Source organism: Pelophylax lessonae, assembly GCF_965119305.1.
Source record: "Pelophylax lessonae genome assembly, chromosome: 3".
NCBI classification, from domain to species: Eukaryota; Metazoa; Chordata; class Amphibia; order Anura; family Ranidae; genus Pelophylax; species Pelophylax lessonae.
The window spans coordinates 111,734,260-111,759,685 of record NC_138770.1 but is presented as its reverse complement, the minus strand read 5'-3'; the positions used below and the strand labels follow the sequence as shown (position 1 = coordinate 111,759,685).

General features: G+C 42.3%; 1 protein-coding gene across 1 annotated transcript in view; it reads left to right on the top strand.

The window, feature by feature from the left end:
• The window catches only part of LOC309550103 (adhesion G-protein coupled receptor F3-like), a gene marked incomplete at its 5' end in the record, with an annotated part of 80,246 nt that extends 55,470 nt beyond the window's left edge, over nt 1-24,776 (top strand). The window contains 7 exons of the mRNA XM_082250560.1: nt 3,456-3,587; nt 11,884-12,083; nt 13,174-13,356; nt 17,743-19,110; nt 21,668-21,706; nt 23,072-23,107; nt 24,599-24,776. Of these exons, the coding sequence (XP_082106686.1) occupies nt 3,456-3,587; nt 11,884-12,083; nt 13,174-13,356; nt 17,743-19,110; nt 21,668-21,706; nt 23,072-23,107; nt 24,599-24,661 (2,021 nt within the window). The 3' untranslated portion in view covers nt 24,662-24,776. The remainder of the gene's footprint in view (nt 1-3,455; nt 3,588-11,883; nt 12,084-13,173; nt 13,357-17,742; nt 19,111-21,667; nt 21,707-23,071; nt 23,108-24,598) is intronic.
• Nucleotides 24,777-25,426: the final 650 nt, after the last annotated feature.

The window sequence follows — 25,426 nt, the reverse complement described above, 5'->3', positions numbered from 1 at the left end:
CAATGACACTAATACAAAAATACAAAAACACAGTATATTACGTTTGTATTAGTGCTGATGTGACAGAGGGTGTAGGGGTTAACTAGCGGTGATCAGGGGGGGATCAGGTGGGATCAGGGGCTTAAATCTTTATTAGGGGGGGTGGCGGGTAATTCAAGTGGAAAAAGGGGGGTCGCAAGCGCTAGACCTGACCACAAATCACACTTATACGGGTATATAGCAAAATGCTATATACTGTATACGGTGTGTGTTATGGCAGGGGGTGTAGGGGTGATCAGGGGGGGGTCAGGGGCTTAAATCTTTATTGGGCGGGTGGCGGGGACCCTAAACCTTCTTGGGACAGAAACTTAGTCGCCTGCGCTAATTCTGATCACAATGACACTAATACAAAAATACAATAACACCGTATATTGCGTTTGTATTAGTGCTGATGTGACAGAGGGTGTAGGGGTTAACGGCGGTGATCAGGGGGGGTTCAGGGGGGATCAGTGGGTTAAATCTTTATTAGGGGGGGGTGGGGGGTAATTTGAGTGGAAAAGGGGGGGTCGCAAGGGCTACACCTGTTCACAAATCACACTTATACAGGTATATAGGTATATGCTATATGCTGTATATAGTGTGTGTTGTGTCAGGTGCTGTAGGGGTTAATTGGGGGGGCGATCGGGGGTGAAATGTGCCTATCTAACTGTGTGTGGGTGTGCTTGGTGCTGTACTTACAATTAGATGTGCTCTCCTCTCACGCTGGATCCAAAAAGACCGTTGGGAGGGGAGGGCACATCTCCTCTAAGCCTGTGTTTACATTTCACAGGCTTAGAGGGAGATCTGATTGGGCAGGACCGATCAACAGGTCCAGACCAAAAATGATTGGCCTGGACCTGATGACTGATCGGTTCTGAACCCAATCGAGTCATCGGCGGGACCGCGGGTGCGCGCGCGCGCGCGCCAGAGCGGCGAAGGCTAGTGACGTACCGCTACGTCACTCTGCCTGGCCGGGGCTGACCGCCGCAGTATATAGTCGTGCGGCGGTCGGCAACCGGTTAATGTTGTTAAATGTAAAGTTATGCACAGAAGGGGCTAAGAATATGCATGCATCATACATACTAAGGGGGGAAGGATCTGGGTGTTCTGGTAGATCATAAGTTGAATAATGGCATGCAATGCCAAGCTGCAGTTTCCAAAGCAAGCAAAATACTTTCTTGTGTTAAGAGAGGTGTAAACTGCAGAGAGCGAGATATCATTTTGCCCCTATACAAATCATTAGTAAGACCTCATCTGAAATATGAAGTTCAGTTTTGGGCACCAGTTAACAAAAAGGATATTGGGGAACTGAAGAAGGTTCAGAGAAGGGCAACCAAACTGATAAGAAACATGGAGGAGCTCAGCTATGAGGAAAGATTAGGACTGAATTTATTCTCTCTTGAGGAGAGGAGATTAAGGGGGGGGGGGAGGGATATGATCAACATGTATAAATACATAAGGGGTCCATATAGGGAACTTGGTGTTAAGTTATTCACTTTAAGGTCATCACAGAGGACAAGGGGGCACTCTTTACGTCTAGAGGAAAAGAGAATTTCCAAATTACAGTAAGAGCTGTAAAAATGTGGAATAGACTCTCTTCAGAGGTAGTTCTGGCCAGCTCAGTAGATTGCTTTAAAAAAAGGCCTGGATTTTTTTATAAATGTACATAATATAACTGGATACTAACATTTATAGGTAAAGTTGATCCAGGGAAAATCCAATTGCCTCTCGGGGGATCAGGAAGGAATTTTTTCCCCTGCTGGAGTTAATTGATTCATGCTTTACCGGGGTTGTTTGCCTTCCTCTGGATCAACTGTGGGTATAGGATTGTGTATATATAAGATTCTATTTTTTTTTTTTTTTTTAGGATATTTTTTTCCCCCCACTTTTATTGGTTGAACTATATGAACTTGTGTCTTTTTTTCAACCAGGCTAACTATGTAACTATGTAACTGTTTAGGTTAACAAATCTAGAGACAATTAAAAAGTCCAGGAGAATATAGCCATGGGCCAACATTGTATCTGATTGGCAATGACAGGTCATGACTGGAAGGGATCAATTTTGATCAGTCACAATAAACACCAGGAAAAATATTGATTTGAGCCAGCATTGATCCGGTGTACATGAGTCTTTAATGAACAGCAATAATAAATTCAAAACAACAAGCTGTCCTGGTCATCTTTTATTTATTGGTTGAGTAGTTCTTTATTATTCAATATTTTAGCTACTTTCTTTTGGCCACCTTAAGTCAAAAAATTGCATCCCCCATCATTGCTGTATTACTGATCCTTGGCCTTAGTTACTGATTCAGTTATGTGTAAATTTAGAGAAAAGTATTTCTATACTTTCTAATAAGGAAAGAAGAGGGAACCCCCCAATTTTGTGGGACTATAAATGCGACTGAACACTAGGAGACTAATAAGTGAAAAACATCAAAACTTTATTATTGTACATAAACAAAAAGAAAAAATAAACAAAATTGACAATAACAATAACAATAACGATATGCTAAAATTGCATGCAATGACAGTTCACACCCAGTACAGAAAACTCCAGGGTACAAGTGGTGAGGTGAACCGGAGAGACCCTACGCATTTCGGGTGAAAACCCTTCTTCAGGGGTCAACCAAAATTCAAATCACGTAATGTACCTATACAGGTAAAAAGTTAGTGCTATAAATTGGAAATATATATAGGAAGAATACACTTCTATTGGGATATCTCAATAGTAGATACGTACCACTTGGGTCTTCTAACTTTCTACTTTCTAATGAGTTTTCTTTTATTATTTTAATTATAATTGATTATAATTTGTTTCTCAGTTTTTGGAGCTGGGAGGATTGATCATAGCAGGTTTGTCTGTAACCAGCCAACCTTAAGATCTTGGTTAAGTGGCTGTGCTAAGGAGGAGTGGTGGGCACATAAAGATCTTCATTTTATGTATACCTTTACCGTGTCAGAAAGTATTCCTCAAACAGGAAGTATTGTGAGATATGACTGTCCAGAATTTAAATAGGGTCTCGTGATACAATCATTTCAGGGGTAAGCAGCATTATTCTTTATGTGCCCCTAAGGCCTTGTGATGCAGGTTGGTATGAAGTTTTTTCTAGTTAATGTGAGTCTAAAGAATGCCTTCAATTCCAAATTAATTCACATTTATGGGTGTTATGGCGGAGAAAGGTTTTTCTTGTACAGAAATATGTACTTATTGAATAATATAATAAACTACATGCTACACAGTTTGTTTCCATGTTGCCAAGATTTTGGGCCCTTTATCAAGAGAAGCTTGATAAATTGCCTATATGGAACTATTAGAAACATTGATCATTGCTTCATAATCAATTGGTTGAACATATTAATTTCAAATGTTCCAACCGTTATTTGACTTATTAATGTACATTTTCTGAGGTTATTTTAAACTTTTTTCTTTTTGACAGCTGGAAGGACAGACTTGAACTGTTACACATTGACTCCTCCCCGCCCTACTAATGACACTAACTTCACCTGTACGTTTATGAATAAGGCTGGCCAGCAAAAATCAAATATGATTCCTGTAACTGTAATACAAGGTATGTACACTAAATGGATGTGGAGCAACGCAATGCACCATATTGACAGATCGGTGTAGAAATAGGCTTAACTACCCCACAATTACTAAGACAGCACAAGGAGATCAAATACATCCGGTACTGACAAACAAATACACAAAATACAAAATCATTTTTCTGTTTTAATGGGGTTTTTTTTGCAGTTTTCGAAGTAAATATAAAGCAGATCATGTAATAACAAAACAGTAAATCCAGATGCTGCGTAAATGTCTTTGGAAAGCTTGTGTTCCGAATTATAAATAGGCTTCAGCTAGACATGTTTATAAGTCCTTATCTATAGTTGGGTGAATATATTGTACCCAGGGTTTCAAAATATGGAAGTATTTAGAATAGTAATCTTTCCAAATATTTGCCAGCTTTTCATAGGAAATGTGTCTGCAAAGAGCAAAGAATTGTTTTCTTTCTGTTCTGGAACAATTCTGGAACAGAGTACTGTGTATGTTAATTTTATTTGTTATTTGCACCAACATACAATTTTGTAGGATAAGCCTTTAGGGTCTGTCCCCTTCCCCAAGGTCCAAGCAGTACTAATTTAGTACTACTTGGACCTTGCAGAAGGGGATACACCCCAAAAGCTTGTTGTTCCAGAACAGAAAGAAAACAATTCTTTGTAAATAATGGAGCTGGCACTAGAGGAAGTGGAGCCTATGCTTCCTGTATACATGTATTCCTGTCACAGGCAGAGTGATACCAAATGCACTCCGCCTCCACCTGTGAATGGAGCCGGCACTATACAGGAAGAATCAGCTCTGGAATGGTGGGTTGGGAACCCACCAACAGTACCCACCAGTAATAACAGCCAGCAATACCCACTAACAGTACCAGCCAGCAGTAACATCCAGCAATACCCACCAACAGTATCAGCTAGCAGTAACAGCCAGCAATACCCACCAACAGTACCAGCCAGCAGTAACAGCCAGCAATACCCACCAACAGTACCAGCCACCAGTACCCACCAGCAGTACCCACCAGTACCAGCCAGCAGTACCCGCCAGTAGTACCCACCTGTACCAGCCAGCAGTATCCACCAGCAGTACCAGCCAGCAGTACCCACCAGCACCAGCCAGCAGAACCCACCAGCAGTACCCGCTAGCAGCACTCGCCAGCAGTACCCGCTAGCAGTACCGGTCAGCAGTACCCACCAGCACCAGCCAGCAGAACCCACTAGCAGTACCTGCCAGCAGTACCCACCAGCAGTACCAGCCAGAAGTACCCACCAGCAGTACCGGCCAGCAGTACTTACCAGCACCAGCCATCAGTACCAAACAGCAGTACCAGCCAGCAGAACCCACCAGCATTATCAGCCAGCAGTACCCACCAGCACCAGCCAGCAGTACCAGCCAGCAGAACCCACTAGCAGTACCAGCCAGCAAAACCCACCAGCAGTACCAGCCAGAAGAACCCACCAGCAGTACCCACCAGCAGTACTGGTCAGCAGTACCGGCCAGCAGTACCCACCAGCTAGCAGTACCCACCAGCAGTACAGCTAACAGTACCCACCAGCAGTACCAGCCATCAGAACCCACTAGCAGTACCAGCCAGCAGAACCCACAAACAGTACTAGCCAGTAGTACCTATCAGCAGTACCAGCCAGCAGAACCCACCAGCAGCACCAGCCAGCAGAACCCACCAGCAGTATCCACCAGCAGTACCAGCCAGCAGTACCCACCAGCAGTACCAGCCCTGTAGGACAGCCAGCAGCAGCCATCCCCTTTGGGACAACAGCAGCCAGCGATACCTGCAGTAATCCTGAGGAAAAAGTGAAGATTGAGGTCATTTGAGGTGCAGGTAAACAACATCCGTGTGAAATCAGCCTTTAGGCCCCTTTCACACAATCTATCTAATCGGGTCCGCCTGTCTGTTTTTCATGTGGACCCATTTGGACCCTCCATTCACCTCTATAGAGTGGCAGATGTAAACTGACTTGTGTCCATTTACACCAGTCTATCTCCAATCCGATCCAATTAAAAAAACAGAAGGGAATCTGTCCCCTTCTGTTTGGGCAGATCAGAGGGCCCAGAGAGTAGATAGGGCTTTGTTTGATTCTGCTCTGCATATGCTGTGTGGACATTGACCTGTCTTCTTCCCGCTCCGCTCATTGTGGCCCGCGACCTGTTACCAAGTCGCTAAAGTGTTTCTCTCTCCTCAAAAGGTTGGGCACCCCTGCTGTAGGGGCATGTGTCCTGAATGGAGAGGTGCGCTGTAGCAGCCTTCCCCCTTAGTTTTGCCGCGGTGTGTGGCGGAGGGAAGGAACTACAGTGTAGCGCATCAGGGGACCCGCGGGGAAATCATAAAGATCTCCCGTGAAGTTGATAAGCATTAAGACTGCAGCCACTGTTGCAGGTGGCCTTAACATTTTAATCACTGTGGTTGGCAGGTATCGCTATTATTCCCTACCTCCTCCGTGCTGAGAGAAAGTGGCATCATTTATTAGTGTCACTGTTTTAAACAAGGTTAGGACTGTATGATACGTTAAAAACAGTTCTGTAAGCAACACCTTATTTTCTGCCAGTGCCCCTCTCTAGACTAGACTCTGGATCCACCCCTGGTTGCAAGTGCGCTAATATGGCTACAATCACCTCAACTCTCTATTCTGCAATCTGTCACCCTTACAGAAAATGAGAGGAAATTAACCTAATGGGGACAAGGACAGAAATACTTTCCTGGCAAAGGATCTAAATCTTTCTCGCTGTACTGTATAAACTATTTTTATTGCTCCTTGCAAAATGTTAGGTAAATACCCGAGTGAAAACCCCAGTATCCTACAATGACGGTCTATACCGGCCACAGAGAGGAGACAAGTTGTATTTTTTACTAAACAAATGTAAAATAGTTCAAAAAATATTTTTTTGCCACAGCAGGAGAGAAGAAATAGTGCAGAAGAGATACAGACTGTAAAATCAATGAATATAGTTAGAATGATACAATTCATGCAGTAGTTTGATATGGTGTTGTCTGTATGGTAACACGGTACACTGTAAAGACAACACCATATCATACCACTGCATGAATTGTATCGTTCCAACTATATACATTGATTTTACAGTTTGTATCTCTTATCAGGGCCATACATAGAACTTTGGAGGAGCAGGTGCTCAAAGTATAAAAGGGGCACATGGAACAGGGCTTTAAATAGGGCTGTGCTCAAAATATCAATACAGCAATGTATCGTGACGCATTCCTTCCTGATACTTGTATTGATATGGATGATTCTGTATTGATAGGGCAGAAAAATGCTATGATGCAGCTTTGAAAAAGAAACAGAAGAGAAAAGACTATTTTAAGTTTAAAAGTAAAAAAAATATTTTTTGCCTTAAGTTGTGCCAACCTGAAGACTTTTTCTTCTCTGTTATACAGAATAATAGAGAAGGTACTGCTGGCTGGTACTGCTGGTGGGTACTGCTGGCAGGTACTGCTGGCTGGTACTGCTGGTGGGTACTGCTGGAGGGTACTGATGGCAGGTACTGATGGCGGGTACTGCTGGCTGATACTGCTGGTGGGTACTGCTGGCGGGAAGCATGCAGAGCCAATGTCTCTCCATTTGATATCACTCTGCCTGTGACAGAATGGAGCCGAAACTATACAGTAAGCATGGGCTTCATTCTGACTCGGGGATACGCTTACAGCTGACAACCGGGACATTGCACGGCACTTGCAGGTGTCAGGGAGCCACAGCCCAAATGCAGTAGACTCCCACACCTCACGGGAGACTTGGGATGTCTGCCTTGACAAAAGGGCACTTTGGGCATCAAGGGGCAAAAGGGGCAGGTGCTCAAGCACCCGCCCCGCTCTCCTGCACGTGCCTGTCTCTTATGCACTACTTCTTCTCCCCTGCTGGGGCAAAAAATATTTTTAAAAATATTTTAAATTGTTTAATAAAAAATTCAATGATTTAATTCAACTTAATTCAACTTGTCTCCTCTCTATGGCCGGTATAGTCTGTCATTGTAGGATACTGGAGTTTTCACCTGGGTTTTCACCTGGGTATTTAGCTAACATTTAGTACCTATCCCATTTAGTACCTATCCCATTGGATGAGGCCCAAGTCCACTCTATCTTTCTAATTTGTTGCTCCTTGTTTTCCCATTGGGGATTTAGTATTTACTTCTGGTGCTGCTTGAAACTTGTGAAATATACAGTAATTGGGGAGAGTTGCCATTATTCCTGGTTAATCTGACACCCATCAAATAGACAGAAAGTAAAAAGAAATACTTTAAATATCCACAGGTAGGGTAAGGGTTGACAGAGGTTCTAAACCTACTTTGCTCTATCCAAAATTTTAAAAAATATATATATTTATATTTATTTTCTATTCTCATGCATCATCAACATGTTAGTCAACACTTTATAGACCACTGAATCACTCACAGTTTCTGTCCCTGAGGTCTTATGCCACTACTGTCTCTGTACAAGCACACACATACACTATATAATCAAAAGTATTGGAACGCCTGCATTAGCACACACATGAACTTAATGGTATCCGAGTCTTAGTCCGTAGGGTTCAATACTGTGTTGGCCCATCCTTTGTAGCTATAACAGCTTCAACTCTTCTGGGAAGGCTGTCCACAAGGTTTAGTAGTTTGTTCATGGGAATATTTGACCATTCCTCCAGACACGCATTTGTGAAGTCAGGCACTGATGTTGGACAAGAGGCTTGGCTCGCAGTTGCTACACTAATTTATCCCAAAGGTGCTCTATTGGGTTGAGGTCAGGACTCTGTGCTTTATGTCTTTATGGACCTTGATTTGTGTACTGTTCGCAGCGCAGTCATGTTGGAACAAGAAGGGGCCATGCCCAAACAAGTTCCATAAAGACATGAATGAGCGAGTTTGAGGTGGAGGAACTTGACTGGCCTTCACAGAGTCCAGACCTCACCCCGATAGAACACCTTTGGGATGAATTAAAGAGAAGACTGCCATCCCTGGACACCGCCAAAGCTTTCAACTCCATTGAGTGGAGGTTTCTTTGGAGATGCCTGGAGGGGTTTGGCTTTGGCCCGCATTTTGTCCGCTGGGTGCAGGTTCTGTACCAGGCCCCGGTGGCCAGAGTGTTGGCCAACGGCTGGACATCTGATGCCTTCCCTCTTAGTAGAGGGACGCGGCAGGGTTGTCCGTTGTCCCCACTGTTATACGCTTTAATGGCGGAACCCCTGGCCATTGCTATTAGGACCCACCCGGATATAGGTGGCCTACGCGTAGGGCCCTTGGAGGAGAAGATTAGCATGTACGCGGACGACACACTGCTGTTTCTTGCGGACCCAGAGGCCTCTCTCCATACAGCGCTGTCCCTGATTGGCCGCTATGGCCAATTCTCGGGCTTAAAAATTAACTGGGATAAGTCCCAAATCCTGCCCATTGACGATATCTCGTCAGTCCCCCACAGCCTGGAGTTCCCCTTGTGTAGGGTGGACCGCATTAAATACTTGGGAGTTCAAGTCACGAAGAGAGCGTCTGATTACGTCCCGGACAACTTACTACCTCTCCTCACTATGGTCAAAACACGGACTCAGACTTGGGCTGGACTGCCGTTGGGGGTCATGGGACGCATCAATCTGATAAAGATGGTGTTACTCCCAAAACTGCTCTATGTCTTGTGGCATTCCCCGATATATCTCCCACTCCGGTATTTTCTTCAATTGGAATCTCTTCTTAAACCGTTTGCCTGGGGATCCTCCAGGCACAAATTGTCCTGGCGGAAACTGAAGAATGCTACCAATCTAGGGGGGGTGGCTCTCCCTGATTTTAATTTATACTATATTGCAGCGCAGTTGTCTCATTTTTTCCATTTTAATTCCTCTGATAGGGATAGATTCCTAGCGCTCCTTGCACCGTCTCGGACCCATGCACTCACAGATCCACTGTCTCTCATTGTCTCTGGTATACGGGGGGCGGATAACAGGGACAGCAGAACTTCAATGTTGTATCACTATCGGAGGCTGTGGGACGTGGTCTCGAGCAAGCTTGCCCTCCGGACCTTCACGAATACACCCCTTTGTGGTGTAATGCCTCCCTTCCTGAGTTCCAGACTATACCAGATGTGCATGTATGGGTCCGACACGGAATCATATTCTTGTCTAGTCTCCTCACAAATGGTAATATTAGGAACTTTGAGTCCCTCTCCAACAGGTTCCATCTTCCCCCTCATATGCATTATCGATACCTTCAACTGAGACACGCTTTCCAGACACAATTCCCTCAACCTCTGCCTGCCCTTCCTCCAGTTCCTGTGCTGGAAGTGGTTAGCTGCTCAGACCCTAGTCACCTCATTTCTATTTTATATACTATGTTGCACGAGCCGGCGTCCACGGTCCTTGCTTATGTCCCTAAAGCTAGATGGGAGGAGGATGTGGGAGACCTGGAAGATGACGAGTGGAGCTACGCCCTGGATACTTGTAAACTGGCTTCCCCTAAATTGTCCGACCGCCTTACGCAAATATATATCCTTCACCGTGCATATCTTACCCCCGTTCTGACAGCCAAATACAGACGTGACACCTCAGACACCTGCCCTATGTGTAAACGGGAGCGGGGAACTTTTTATCACTTGTTGTGGAGCTGCCCAGAGATTCAGGGCTACTGGGCACAGATAGTTAAATTCCTTCATGACACCATGGGCTCTCCTCTCTCACTGTTTCCTGACACCAGCATGAATAAGTTTACCACTATCTTTCTACATGAGACCCTGTTCTCTGCCCGAAAGCTGATTGCGAGAAGTTGGATGCAAGATAGACCTCCTACTTTTCATGACTGGCTAAGGGAAGTTAATGCCACTATTCCATACAAGATTCTTCTGTATACTCATCGTGGATGCCCCACGAAATTTACTAAGATATGGGACAGGTGGATCCAGGCCCCGGAGACGTGTGTTGGACCCGGTGCCCCGTCCCCCTCCCCTACATAGTTCCCTGGTCCGCAGGCCATTCACAGTGTTCCTCGGTCCTCATGCCTCACGCTGTCATGTAGTTGTTCCATGCCATTGATACTTGTCCGGGTTACTTTCATGTGTATGTACTCGCAACTATGTCCTTCTGATACTCATACCCTGTTGTTCTGGTCACTGCTTGGCTAATTATTTGTGGATTACTGTATTACCCTGTTACTGTTATTTGCACTCTTTTGTTCAATAAAGAACCGTTTGATTTAAAAAAAAAAAAAAAAAGAGAAGACTGCCAGCCAGGCCTTCTTTTGCAACATCAGTGCCTGACCTCACAAATGCGCTTATGGAAGAATGGTCAAACATTCCCATAGACACACTCCTAAACCTTGTGGACAGCCTTCCCAGAAGATTTAAAGCTGTTATAGCTGCAAAGGGTGGGCCAACTCAATATTGAATCCTACGGACCAAGACTGGGATGCCATTAAAGTTCAGAGTTGTATAAAGTACTCGAAACCCATACTTGAGTAAAAGTACAAGTGCTCGATCAAAAAGGCACTTGAGTAGAAGTGGAAGTGCTCGATCAAAAAGTGACTTGAGTAGAAGTACTAAAGTATTCAACATTTTTTGTACTTAAGTATTGCAAGTAGTTTTTTAAAAAATGTTGCTACTCAAGTACTGAAAGTAAAAGTACCAGTAGTTTTGAAAAGAAAAATTGCTACTCAAGTACTGAAAGTAAAAGTACAAGTACTGTGTTATGTAGTTATTAAAGAAAGAAGTCAAAAGTTTGAACCTCATATTGTTTTTTATTATTTCAAATGCAGCTTTTATTTATGCATACAGTAGCATTTATTTTTGTATGCGCTGATAATACACATGTTTTGAGCTTTATGAAACCTGCCATCTACTGTTCTGGCAGTGGTAATTTTTATAACTGTAACGAGTAACTATGCAGCACAAAAAAAAAAAATATATCGGAGTAGAAATATTGAAATCATCGAAAAAATGTCGTGAAGTAAAAGTGGAAGTAGGAGAAAAAAATTCTACTCCAGGAAAGTACAGATACCGCCTTTCGGTACTTAAGTACAGTAGTGAAGTAGTTCTACTTAGTTACTATACATCTCTGTGTGCATATAAATGCAGCCATCCCAATACTTTTGACAATATAGTGTACATAGTTCAATTAATGACAAAGCAACACATTTTTTGGAGGCTTCAGGTGGAAACTCACTCAAACATGGGAAAACATCTTCATGCAAATATTCTAGCTGGTGGGAACTGCAACATGGATGTGAAAACCACTTAGCCAACATGCTGATATGGGATAACACTTTAAAAGTATAGGAGTTAAGCAGTGATGAATATGTTTTTTCTACCCTAGCAACAGATATATATTGCAGCGTCAATGTGAGCAATGGTGTTACATGGAACGTGACAAAAGCAGGAATGTCTGCCTCTGCTATCTGTCCTCTGGGAAAATCAGGATATATGACCAGAGACTGCTCGGCAGTTGGAGTGTGGCTCGATGTGCAGGATAACTGTATTAGCCAGCAACTACAGTCTGCGCTAAGCAGTGTTCAGGTAACATGACCTAGTGAGCTGGCCTACAGCTGTGTACATAAAATGGGATTAAGAAATATATGACATACTGTACCTAGTAGGAATAGGCTGAAATATTTTGGCAAATTTTATTTGGTCGTGGAAGCAGAAAGTCCTACTTTTGCTGCTCTACATTTTATTTATACTGGTGTTCTGTAAGGTGGTATATTTTAAATATATATTTAGTGGTTTTTTTTTTTTTTCTGCAGTAATGAGAAATTAGTTTGTGTACTGTCACTTTAACGGTTTTACCCAAAAAAATTTAAGCTGTCTTTTTTTTTTCCTTTCCTTAAGAAACATGAGTTCCACAGCGCTATGCGATCCAAACACTTCATGATCTGACGGGTAGCGGTAATCTGATAGAACACACATGCAGACATCTTACCACAACCATCTACCTCCTGAATTTCAGAGTAATTTTAGCAATAAAGTGAGCATATATAAATAAATATAGCATATCGACATCTGTAATTCTGTTTTTATGTTACATTTTGAAAGAAATTGAACGCTAGCAGTAGGAAGGTGGCGGAGGCCATGTTGGTACACCCTGCACTGCTCAGCGCTAAACCTTTACGCTTTCAAAATTAAACATCCAAACAGCATCACAGAAGTCAATATACACTCACTTTATTGCTAAAATTACTCTGAAATTCAGGCTGTAGCTGGGTGTAGTAAGATGTCCGCAAATTACCACTACCGGTTAGATCATGAAGTGTTTGTAACGCATGTTGGAATGCATAGCAGTAAGTATTTTTTGGTCGGAACGTCACTTCCATTACGTGATCTGACGGTTAGCGGTAATCTGATAGAACACCGGCCTTGGCCTTTCACACAGAAGTGATTTGGTGGCTTTAAAGTGCTGGTAGTAGTGCAAACATGTAACGTGCAAATAGTAACATAACAAATTGCAACTCGCAACATTTTATTCTACAGGGCTTCTGTTTTTAGAAAATATGCAATGTTTTGGGGGATAAAGTGTTTTATTTGTAAAAAACATGAATATTTCAGTAAGCAACAGTGGTAAACATCATGAAAATTTTTTTTAATAATTATTTTTTCTTGCACTTTACAGGCCCTGGAACAAGGTCTAGGAATTGCTCAAGTTAAAGTTCCAGATATTATTCAGCAGATGTCCAATAGCAGTGGGACTATTGTTAACAATGTAGCAGAGGTGTCAGCAGCAGTAAAAATCTTGGGATCCATATCCAGTATGGCAGCTGCCCAGAACAGCATGTTTGACCCAATTGTTGTCACGGTAATTGGTCCATTTTACTATCATGCATGTGTGACATTAGGAGACATGACTGTGCAGTAGGAGGAATCAGGGCATTTTTTTCCTTGATGGTCTTAATGCATTTTTTGAAGGATTATAAACTCAATGGGGTTGATTTACTAAACTGGAGAGAACAAAATCTGGTGCAGCTGTACATGGTAGTCAAGCAGCTTGTAAATTCAGCTTGTGCATCTAGGCTTTGACCAAAAAAACCTGGAAGCGGATTGGTTACTATGCAGAGCTGCACTAGATTTTGCACTCTCCAGTTTTAGTAAATCAACCCCAATATGATACTGCTGTGCCTACCTCGCTACCAACTATTGCCTCCAAGCGCAATGTATAACACCTATATGTGAATCTAAACTATAATAATACCAGAATATATACTCCAGCTTAATAATGTGGAAAATTCACAGTTCACATACTTATTGAGGGATTGTAGTGGATAATGGGGGGTGTTTTAGTAGGCTGAAAGCTTTGAGTAGGTAACAATACAGTAACATAAAATGTAATCAGAGAGAATACTTAAAAACTACAATGTAATATTAAGGTGATATGCTGGTGGATACAGTAGAAGATACATTTGTATTGCCCTAGGAGAACCACAGTGACCACAATTTTTGAAACTTTTTGGGATATTCCCTATGCTGATATGTCAATCTCTCTCTTTCAAGAATATTGTTAACTGTTTTTCTATTGCGCGGATGATGGAGGAGTGGGATACATCCTTTGTAGTGCCATTCATTTTCTAGCTAGAAAAAGTAGTCTCATAAGTAGTATTTGTAGTGTTTAGCTCAATACACCATCTAGGATTACTTTCATTTTAAAGAGGAACTGAAAGTGGTTCTGAAGCTAAAACATTCTCTGCATCAAGGTAAAAAACTTTTTGCAGATGCTGTGACCAACCTCTATCCAAAACACTTACCGGAGTCCTGCATTGATCCATCACTGTGCCCATTTGCTGTTTTGCTCCCCTGTCTCTCTCTTCTCACAGAAGGATCCGGCAGCAGCAGGAGCCGTTGGCTCCTTCTGCTGTCAGTCATATCCTGTGAGCAGAGAATGGGGGGCGAGGCCGAGCTGTCTGTGTCTACAGACAAACACAGCCCGGCTCAGGAGCTAGCCTGCACTTCTGCCCCCATCTTGCTTGCTTGCTTATGGGGGTAGACACAGAATAGGAGGAGCCAAGATTGCTGGCAGGGCAAGGGCCACTGATAGGGGGGGACCACCAGACAATTAAAAAGGGCTAATTCACACGGGTTCTCTGTTATTTTTGTGTCCGCTAATAATGATATTAGTGTATTTTTTGTGAAAATATTGTCTTGACATATTCCGGGGGCCCTGCCAGAAGAGGAGGTTCAGGGCTGCTCTGTGCAATACCGAAATCTCACTCCAAATCTCAGTACCTTAGATCTCACACTGCCAATATACCGCTATGTGGCAGGAGGGAACGCACTGTTTTTCAGAGGAAACTGAAGACAAAATTGACATTTTCAGTGCACTGCTTAGGCAAATTTAACATTTCTAACTGCTCCTTATACCATAGTAAAACTTTACTTTTTGGGTTCAGGTCCACTTTAAAGCTTAAAGCGGAACTTTACCCAAAAGGATAGTTTTTGGAGGACATGTCATTTTTTTGTTTGGAGGGGGGGTACCTAGTTCTGACAGGTACCCTCTCCCACTTCCGTTTGGATCGCGTAGGTCAGTGGTCCTCAACCCTGCCCTACAGGGCCCACTAACAGGCCAGATTTGCAAGATAACTGAAATACATCCCAGGTGATATACTTTGCTGCTCAGTGATTGCAGTACTCTAGTCTGCATCTCCCCAAGGTAATACTTAAAATCTGGCCTGTTAGTGGGCCCTGAGGACCGGATAGCTTCAGACAAAAAAGGAATGACCGCACTTCTGATGAATTTTCAAAGAAAGGAGTATCTTTATTCCACATCAATCAAATGGCAGGTACAGGTACACACTGTGAATGCAGGACAATCGGTGGACGCGTTTCACGACTGGATATGTCGCTTATTCATCAGGTGATGAATAAGCGACATATCCAGTCGTGAAACGCGTCCACCGATTGTCCTGCATTCACAGTGTGTACCTGTACCTGCCATTTGATTGATGTGGAATAAAGATACTCCTTTCTTTGAAAATTCATCAGAAGTGCGGTCATTCCTTTTTTGTCTGAAGCTATCCTGGATTGCGGATCCGACCAGCACCTGATCCTAGCCTCACCTGGAGCGGTCTACCCTGTTTGGACTTTGCCCTGAGGACCGGAGTTGAGGACCACTGGCGTAGGTGATCTATGTGGAAGTTTGTCCCCGCCCCCTTCACCCACAGCATTCTGGTACACGTCACAAGTTCCAGAAGGCTGTGGGACTATTCACAAAGTGTAGTGTGGCTCACACATGTGCAGTAGGAAGCCAGTTGTAAAGCCACAAGGCTTCCCACACTAAAGATGCCGGTGCCCGGAGACTAGTAAAGAGCTAGCCTGGGTGATAATGGCTTTTGATCCCTGGAGAGGCAAGTGTCCTTTTATTAAAAGTAAGCAGGCACAGGATTTGTAGCTGCTGACTTTTCTTTTTTTTTTTCCTAGAGTGAAGAACTGCTTTAACTACAGGAAGATATTAAAAGACACAAATTACTACAACTTTGTAATCATTAATACATCATTAAATGTATTTTTTCTAATGTAAGCAGTGTAAAAACCTGTATCTGACTTGATATCAACCTCTTGCAGTCTCTGTACAACAGAGCTCTGACTGAAAGAGGGAGGGGCAGCACAAAGATCTAATCAGTTGTGCTGTAGTCTTTGGGTGCTAACAAGAAACATGCTGCTAGGAGGGAAGAGCAAAGTGAAAGAGAGATTAGTGTATTATTGTTCTGCTTTGCAAGTCTAGTCATAGGCTAGGGCAAGATCTGTAAAGCCCCAAACACTCGGGGAAAATACCTACTGGTTCAACAGAAACCGGCTGACATTCGACTCATGTGTACAGAAGCCTGTCCAACAGAAACCAGCCAAACATCCAGCTTCTGTCGAATGGATGTGCCAATCGGCATCCGATTAACGCTCTCAGCCAATGTGAGTGCTGACTGATATGTTTTGGTGGGGGGGGGGCAGTCACCCTGTCAGAACACAATAGCTCTGCGGAGAGATCACTGTACTAACATTGGATAGTTAGTACAGAAAGCTCCTCTCGAGCTCCTCTTTTTTTTCCTTCAGCCCAGTGGCGGTTTTAGGCATGGGCGAACGGGGCAGCCGCCCAGGGCGGCATTTTTTCATGACACTTGGGGGGCGGCATGACAGTGTTCCCCAACCCCCGGGCCGCAGACCGGTACCGGTCCATGGATAAAATGGTACCAGGCCGCCCGAGGAACTTTGAATAATTTCACTGTGGCAGCCGAGCCGAGGCGCAGAGCATTGCTCCCCCCCCCCCGAGCCCGCCCATTGTGTGACAATAGCGAATGAAAATTCGCTATTGTCACACTGATCCTCCTCCTGGCCAATCAGGGAGCGGGTCCTCCCACTTCCTGATTGGCCAAAAGGCAAACCCCATGCCATTGGCCGAGGAGGAGGCGCCACGGGAGGACTGAGGAGACGCGGGGAATCCGGGGACTGAACTGAAGAGAAGTGAGGTAAGTGCACGGACGGGTCTCGCGGGGGGAACGCTGGCGCTCTGCATTGAAAGGTGGCACGCTGGCATCTCTACATTGAAAGGGGGCAATGCTGTGGCACTCTGCATTTATTGGGGGCATTGCTGTGGCACTCTGCATTTATTGGGGGCAATGCTGTGGCACTCTGCATTTATTGGGGGCATTGCTGTGGCACTCTGCATTTATTGGGGGCAATGCTGTGGCACTCTGCATTTATTGGGGGCAATGCTGTGGCACTCTGCATTTATTGGGGGCAATGCTGTGGCACTCTGCATTTATTGGGGGTAATGCTTTGGCACTCTGCATTTATTGGGGGTAATGCTTTGGCACTCTGCATTTATTGGGGGCAATGCTGTGGCACTCTGCATTTATTGTTATGTTGTCATGTTATTTTTTTTTTTGGGGGGGGGGGGGTGACGGGAGGGAGTCTTGCCCGGGGAGCAATTTAATGTAGAACCGCCACTGCTTCAGCCCGCTGGGTTGAATGAAATAAAAAACTAATAGTGTGTGTCTATCTTCCGTGTTACACCAGAAAATATCAGTTATTCTGCCCTGCCAGACAGGGTGTTGATGTGTGGTAGGGTTGTTTAAATCTCTAGATAGGGAGAAATGTAACTCCTTTGACAGCTAAAACGGTGCCCTTATATAGTATCTTTATCTGTGTATGTATCTGTTTGCCTTGGAGTGCAGCTTTAAAATTTTGTGTTTCTTTGCAGAAATTCCTCACTCTTGCCAGCAACCTAATCGATCCTGGCTTTTCCCCATTGTGGAGAAGCTCCACAAGTCCACCAGCTTCAAAAATGCTACAGTCTGTAGAATACTTCTGCCAGCTCCTGCAGACAGGAAATCAAAGTTTTGAGATTGACCTTGAAAATATCCAAATAAAGGGCGAATCTTACGAGCAAGGCAGTGTGGGAGAAGATTATGAAAAGAAATTTGCCACAGTGAGCGTATCAATAGATAAGCAGACAATATCATCACTCCTTCAACAAAACAATGTCAAGATCACTAGCGTGGTGTTCAGCACCATCGGGAACCTTTTACCAACTACGTTTGAGAACAGCAATGATTCACAGCTAAACAGCATTGTGCAATCTACCTCAATAAAGCTGTCAGATTCAAGCTATGCTTCAACCAATATCCAAATGTCATTTGTGGTGAATACATCACAAATAAAGTATTCCCAGCACTGTGTGTTCTGGGACTTCTCTCTGCCAGGCTTCGGTGGGTCTTGGTCAGATGCTGGATGTACATCAATGTTGGGGACTAATATGACGTTCTGCAGTTGTAGCCACTTAACCTCCTTTGCCGTACTTATGTCAATAGATGTAGGTTCTTTGGCGCTAATTGATGAAATTACTTATGCTGGTCTTGGGGTTTCCATATTGTCTCTTTGCATCTGTGTCTTTATAGAGAGCTTTGTGTGGAAGACAGTCACGAGGACCAACATCTCATATTTCCGACACATCTCTCTGGTCAACATTACAGTGTCCTTGCTATGTGCAGATGTGTTCTTCTTGTCATCTGCCTTTCCTTCCATAATTGCAAAGCAATTGATCTGCCTGTCAATAACCTTCCTAAACCACTTTTTCTACCTGGCCCTTTTTTTCTGGACCTTTGCTCAAAGTGTAATGCTCCTCCACCAGCTCCTTTTTGTGTTCCACCATCTACGAAAAAGGATATTTATCTCCCTTTCATTTACTGCTGGATATTTCTTCCCAGCCGTTATTGCTGCTGGCACTTTCTTGTATTATTATCCAAAGGACACATACCGCCATGAAAAAGTCTGTTGGTTGAACCCAGAAAGCGGAGCTATCTATGCGTTTGCGGTCCCAGCTGGATCCATTATTGTGTTTAACTTCCTTACACTGCTGGTAGTAATAGCCAAGTTATCCCGACCATCAGTTTCTGATGCCAACCAACCAGATGATATGGAGACTGCTAAGAACATCTTAAAGGCCATTGTGGTTTTAACACCTGTGTTTGGGTTAACTTGGTCCTTTGGCTTCGCCTTGTTAACGAATCTTGACGATCTAACAAGACAAGTTTTTACCTATGGATTTGCTGGGATGAATGCTTTTCAGGTAATACACAACTCAAGAAAAATAGCTATTGTAATTATTGTTTATTGCATGACATTAGATATTAAAGCAAATGTAAACCCTAACTGAATGACATTTGCTAAAACTCTGATTATTTTAATAATAACCTAGACAAAATACAATTTTTACATTATTGGTTTATCCTTTTCTGTATCTCAGTGCTACTGATCTCGTTCATCCTCTTTCAGCCACTTCATGTCCTGCTCTAGCATTGGCTCTCTCTCATTGCTTTGGAACTGCTCCATGATAGTGACAATATTGGACCATGCCTACACAACGTGTCAACACAGTCACTTGTAGTTGGTACCAGGCTTGAATGTGACAGAGTATGAATGCAACTCTGAGACGATTGTCACCTTATATTAGGAAATACCTGAACAAAGACCAACAGGATAGCCATGTGCAATTTTAATATAAGCTGCAGATTTAGAAAGTTACATTAATTTATTAAAGCTTATTTGAGGTTTTAGTGATTGGGTTTAGAGTCATAATTCTAAAATAAAAATGTTATGTTATGTAAAAGAAATATGAAAATCATTCATGTAAAAGGTATCATTCCTGAAGATGGCATAGGTCAATGCACATAACTAGAAAAAAGTAGAGAGTCTGCCCATAGTGACAGTCATGTTTCATCTTTCATTGCTGGGAACATTAAAAAGAGGATTGATTGGCCATCGTGAACAAATTGTGTAGTTTTTTGGAGAACTTATTTCTTTTTTTTTTTCTTTTTTATCGGCTATATATTCGATAAATCTGTGGTAAAGCCTATCGTTCTATATTAACTACAATTACAGTCTAAACATAGCTTAGAAATCAAAAATAAATAACCCTGACGTCTAGATCATCTATTTTAAATAACCTAAATTCTACTACAAAGCTATAACATTTGTCACAGCAGATGTTACGAATTCTCTTCTACATAAACCTTTGTATATTGTACGTTCATTGTTAATTTGTATACAGATTAACATGACATCACCATTGTAGTCCATGATGATGTTAGAAGTTCAGTAGGAAACCTAAAACTCTGTCAGAACAAGGGACACCAGAATTACTCCTTTTTACAGGCCACAAAGCTACGAGTGGGAATCTTTAAGCCCAGATTTATGCTCCCTTCCCTTCCTTCCCTCCCAGGCCAACCATCATTTTCTGAACTCCTCCTGTGCCAGTCAGCTTATATTATCTATGCAGAAATCTGGTCTTTGTGTCTTTATAAACTATTGTAGGGGGTGTATTGTTCTGTATAATCCATAGATTTCATAAGCTGCATATTGACAGAGTGTAATGTCTAGAGACACACCTGGGTGAATTTTTATTTAAGATTGGTTCTGCCTGTGATACAGCAGGCTACACCAATATTGAATGCTCTGGTTTCACAAGTTTTTTTTTTTTTTTTTTACTGTGTAAGCAAAGCTTGCTGACATGGTGAATGAGTAAATTAAATACAGTAGTACACCCCATTCTTAGATCATAACATGCTATTTTTAAATTATATTTTATATAAATTGCAGAAGGCACTTTATTTGGGATATTCATTATTTGTACACTATTGGGAGGTCATATTATGTTGTTGCAAACATTACTAAGTGCATTCAAACCATAAGGTAACTGAAATACACGGGTTAAGCTAAAACAGAAAAAGTTTGCAAGTTTGCATTTACTGTATTTGCAGAGTGTAACTACACAGTCTATTTGACTTTAGTAAATCAACCCCTTTCTGTCAAGTGAACAGCACCACAGGAAGTAAGGAAACAACTTTTCAATGGGGAGAACAGGTAATGTTCAAATCCTTTGTTAGGTTTAGTTGGCCTTTCTGTTTCCAAAAAGTTTGGTTAATTGGTCAAGAAGTAAGATTACATTTTCCTTATAAGCTCAGATGTGTCAGCATGCCCAGATAAGGAAATATGAAGGAAATATGATGGAAAGTTTACTAAAATCTATTTATCTTGTAAAGGGTCGGTCCACCTAAAGATGATATGTAATTTTAAGAGTCTGGCGGGATGAGTCACTCCCTGGATCCTTATCTTCTGTTATATGTCAAAAGTGAGATCTCATTGCCTTATTTCCCAACTATGTGAAAGCCTCTCATAACGGGTACAGTCCTGGCAACTTAGAGTAGAGATCGTACCATTAGAGTTCCCAAGATAGTTAAGAAACTCGCAGATGGTGTAATTCTCCATCCTCAAGAAAAACCTTAATTATCTGTTTTGGGTGCACTAGCCTTGTAATTTACTAACATTTAGTTGATTTTAAACTTTTCACAGGGTTTCTTCATTTTGCTGACTTGACCTGGATCCTTATCTTCTGTTATATGTCAAAAGTGAGATCTCATTGCCTTATTTTCCAACTATGTGAAAGCCTCTCATAACGGGTACAGTCCTGGCAAGTTAGAGTAGAGATCGTACCATTAGAGTTCCCAAGATAGTTAAGAAACTCTCATGGTGTAATTCTCCATCCTCAAGAAAAACCCTAATTATCTGTTTTGGGTGCACTAGCCTTGTAATTTACTAACATTTAGTTGATTTTCAACTTTTCACAGGGTTTCTTCATTTTGCTGACTTGCATCACAGAAAAAAAGGTAAGATTGACCTATACACTGGTTAAAGAAATAAAAATATTTATGTGTAAATATAATGTATCATGTTTTTGGAAATGCTGTTTTACCATTTTACTGTTGTCCCACTGTACTTCTTCCCATGAATCAGGTGACTTATGTATACAGAGTTAAATGATAGATCCCTTTGATCTGGGTAACAAGAGAGAAAAGAAAGCAGCGCCATCTAAGTGCAGTATAAAAGATGTGTAACAACAGACAAATGCAAACTCACAAGATGGGCATGATAAACCGACATGTAAAGGGTTCATCCACTCTAATGGGAGGAGGAGCAGCAGGGATCCGGGGAGTCTTCGCTGGTTCCAGCTGTACTGGTGGTTACCAGCACTTCCCAGTACGCGGTGTCCCTCAGAAGAGCCGCTAACTTTACTTCCAGGTAGAAGGTGGAGTGGGAGGTGCACGCTTTCGAAGCATGCCGGAGGAAGAAGCATCTTGTGAGTTTGCATTTGTCTGTTGTTATTAAACGCATTTTTTATACTTAGATGGCACTGATCTCTTTTCTCTCGTGATGTACATTTCCACAGAGTTCCTTCTAGCTCTCATCAGAGCCTGCAGCCTTCTACAGCCAGTATTTCTCCATTGTCCAGCAATCAGCCCATGCTTGAACTTTAAAGACATTTCAACCAGAACTTACTCCTGCAAATGCCCTCCTCTTCTCAGCCTATAGAGCACTTATGTTTTTGTTGTTTGTGCCCTTTAATCTGGGTAAAGTGAAATAATGTTTGAAGAACTCTATAAAAAAAAAAAGTAATTTCACTTTCAAAATTAAAGTAGTAAATATGAGTTTGGAGTAGGGTTGTTTGTACAGAATTTGAAGGTTAGGTTGCAAATACAAGCAGGTTGAAGAACAGTTTGTTTATAGGATTGGAGGTTGGGAATGTGAGTCTACAGAAACAGGCTAACTCAGATCTCTAATGTTGGGACTAATTGAGCAAATACTAAAGACCAGTGGAGGACTAGAAGGTACTTTTTGTTTTTACACAATGCTTAGCTGATTACAAAAACTCAATATAATTTAAAGCTTTCCAAAGTCAGAGGTGCATCTCACCTAAAATTCAATAGGCCTCTATTCCTTTGGTTGACTTCTCTAAAACACCTCTGAAATGACTAAGCAGGTTTAAGGGACTCAACAAGATAGAAAAGTGTCAATTCTCTAAGTCTCTTGAGGTTGATCTCAAAACAATAATTTAACAATATCCTGAAATGTTTCTCTGCCTATATCTTGTTTGCTTTGTATGCTTTGGCATATTGATTGTCTTCATATCAATAATCATCTGTAAATCACAATTAGTATTAATACTGTAATGTAACTGTTCTATCTACATTTAGGTGCGGGACGCACTCTTCAACAAGGGGTCCTCAGCTGTAAGTTTCATACGTGAAGTTTAATTCGATTTCGGTTCAAAGGCTAGACATCAGTGTTTAGATTGCCAGTGAACTTTTACTCCATAATATTCCCTGAGGTTTCCAGGAGACGTGAGCTCACTATGAATTGCCATAACAGAGCTTCACATAGTGTCTCACTCAGGGCTGCTGTTCGAAAAACCATGAGGCCTCATATAGACAACCGGACATGGGGCCCCATACAGACAATGCTTCAGTTATAAATGAACACAGTAAGTGATTGGTACTGATCACTCATTGTGTTCATTCAGGAAAGGAAGGGGCTGGTAAATATGACATACAGTATTTACCTAGCCCTTCCCCCATTCTTAATCTTGAAGGATCCTTTTATGTGCTTGTAGCTGCCAGCAGAAGGAAGAGGAGGGGAGTCAGCAGTGCTCTGGGGGCACACTTGGGGGCTTGGGAAGCAAAGGGAAACGTATGGTGCACAGGTAGGGTGATCGATGTGGCGGGGGGCAAAAACTGGAACCAATCCTTTGTATGGCTCACTCCCCGTTGTAAGCCAACAGGAGGGAGAGGAGAAGAAGCCAGCTTCCAGCTGCTTCAGAGAGCCATGCAAGGGATTGGTTTCAATAATTGCCCATATCTGATTCACCCTATTGCCTGGGCCCCCTTGCTGGCCCCGTCCCCGTACAAGAAGACTGGTAGTACCCCCTTATCTATGGCCCTGGTCTCACTGCTTTGAGTGAAAAACTGCTGGGATTCAGAAAGGTGAACAACAGAACAGAATAAGAGACACCTGGTGTAGTTTGGTGTAGTTTATTAAGCATGACAGCCCTCAAAAATGCACACTGATGCAGCCCCCTGAATTGTGATATGAATGGACTTATCATGACTATTTTTTTGATGTTGAGGAAAGTTGGCAGCTCATTCATAATGAACGGAATTTGACAGAAAGAACCTTAAAGCATCTGAAAGGGATTGCGAGACTGTGAACAGGCACTCAAAGTCTAGCTCAAGGCAAAACTTTTTGTAAAAAAAATGTGGCTGGGTTAGACTTTAAGTTATACTGGCCATACACGGCTCAAATTTCCTGCTGAATCATTCAAAACTGGAGTTGTGGGTGGCCCTGTCCGGACCACCCAGCTTAAAAAACTTTGTTTGAAAAATCAAAGACGCTAGATGGAATATTGTTGGCTGAACAGCGATTGCATCCTTTCAGATGGAATCACTGTTCAAATATTCAGACAGTCACCATAGCTGTAGCTGCTGAATACAAAAACTTTCACAAGAGATGCTTCCATCTACCCTGTATGAGGAGTCTGTTAGATTTCTCTTCATCATCCCATGGGCTTCTTCATACCTTGGCCAACATAGCACTCACCACTTCCTCCTGACCCAGTATATAATAGAGACAACCAAATACATATGATAAATGTCATTGATACAAAAACTGATACCTGGTTGATATTTCTATCATACTAATAGAAAGCATTTTTTTTTATTTCCCAGAAAACCTCCACAGCCACAACAATGTCCACTTCTGAGTCTTCCAGTGACCACATAAAGAAGTGAGGGGCCAGAGTACTGTAATCTCATTGAATGTATTTTGCTAGATTCATCAAGACTAAAGGAAAGTTTATGTTTTGCCTATATAAATTGATCAGATTATCTTTCACCGGTATGTTCAAAAGCTAAAATATTGGTGTTTATATGTTTGTGTCATCATACATGTACCTGTAAACTTAAAGGGAATGAAATGTGTTTTCAATGATTAATATTGTACATGTAAAAGATCATCTTGATGTAAATAATTTGATCAATATGTAACTTGTATGTCTGGATGTACTAGGCGGCAAGCATATTTGCTCAATAATAAATATTAGTTTTTTGAACTCAGTTAATATTACTTAATATTACTTAAGCTCCCTTCCTTAAGCCGCTACACACTTCCTATATACATTATATTACCAAAAGTATCGGGACTCCTGCCTTTACACGCACATGAACTTTAATGGCATCCCAGTCTTAGTCTGTAGGGTTCAATATTGAGTTGGCCCACCCTTTGCAGCTTCAACTCTCATGGGAAGGCTGTCCACAAGGTTTAGGAGTGTGTCTATGGGAATGTTTGACCATTCTTCTATTAGAGCGGAGACTGTGAGCCAGGACTTGTCTGTCTGTGACTTGGTATAAATTATTTTTATTTTGTTCAATGATCATTTCATTTCAATTGGGCTAATATAACATATTGCTGATGACTATACTATATAACAGTATCCAGCCAACAGATGGAGCAGAAGACCCTGATGACTGCAAGTCTTCTGCAGTTCCTTTTCATCT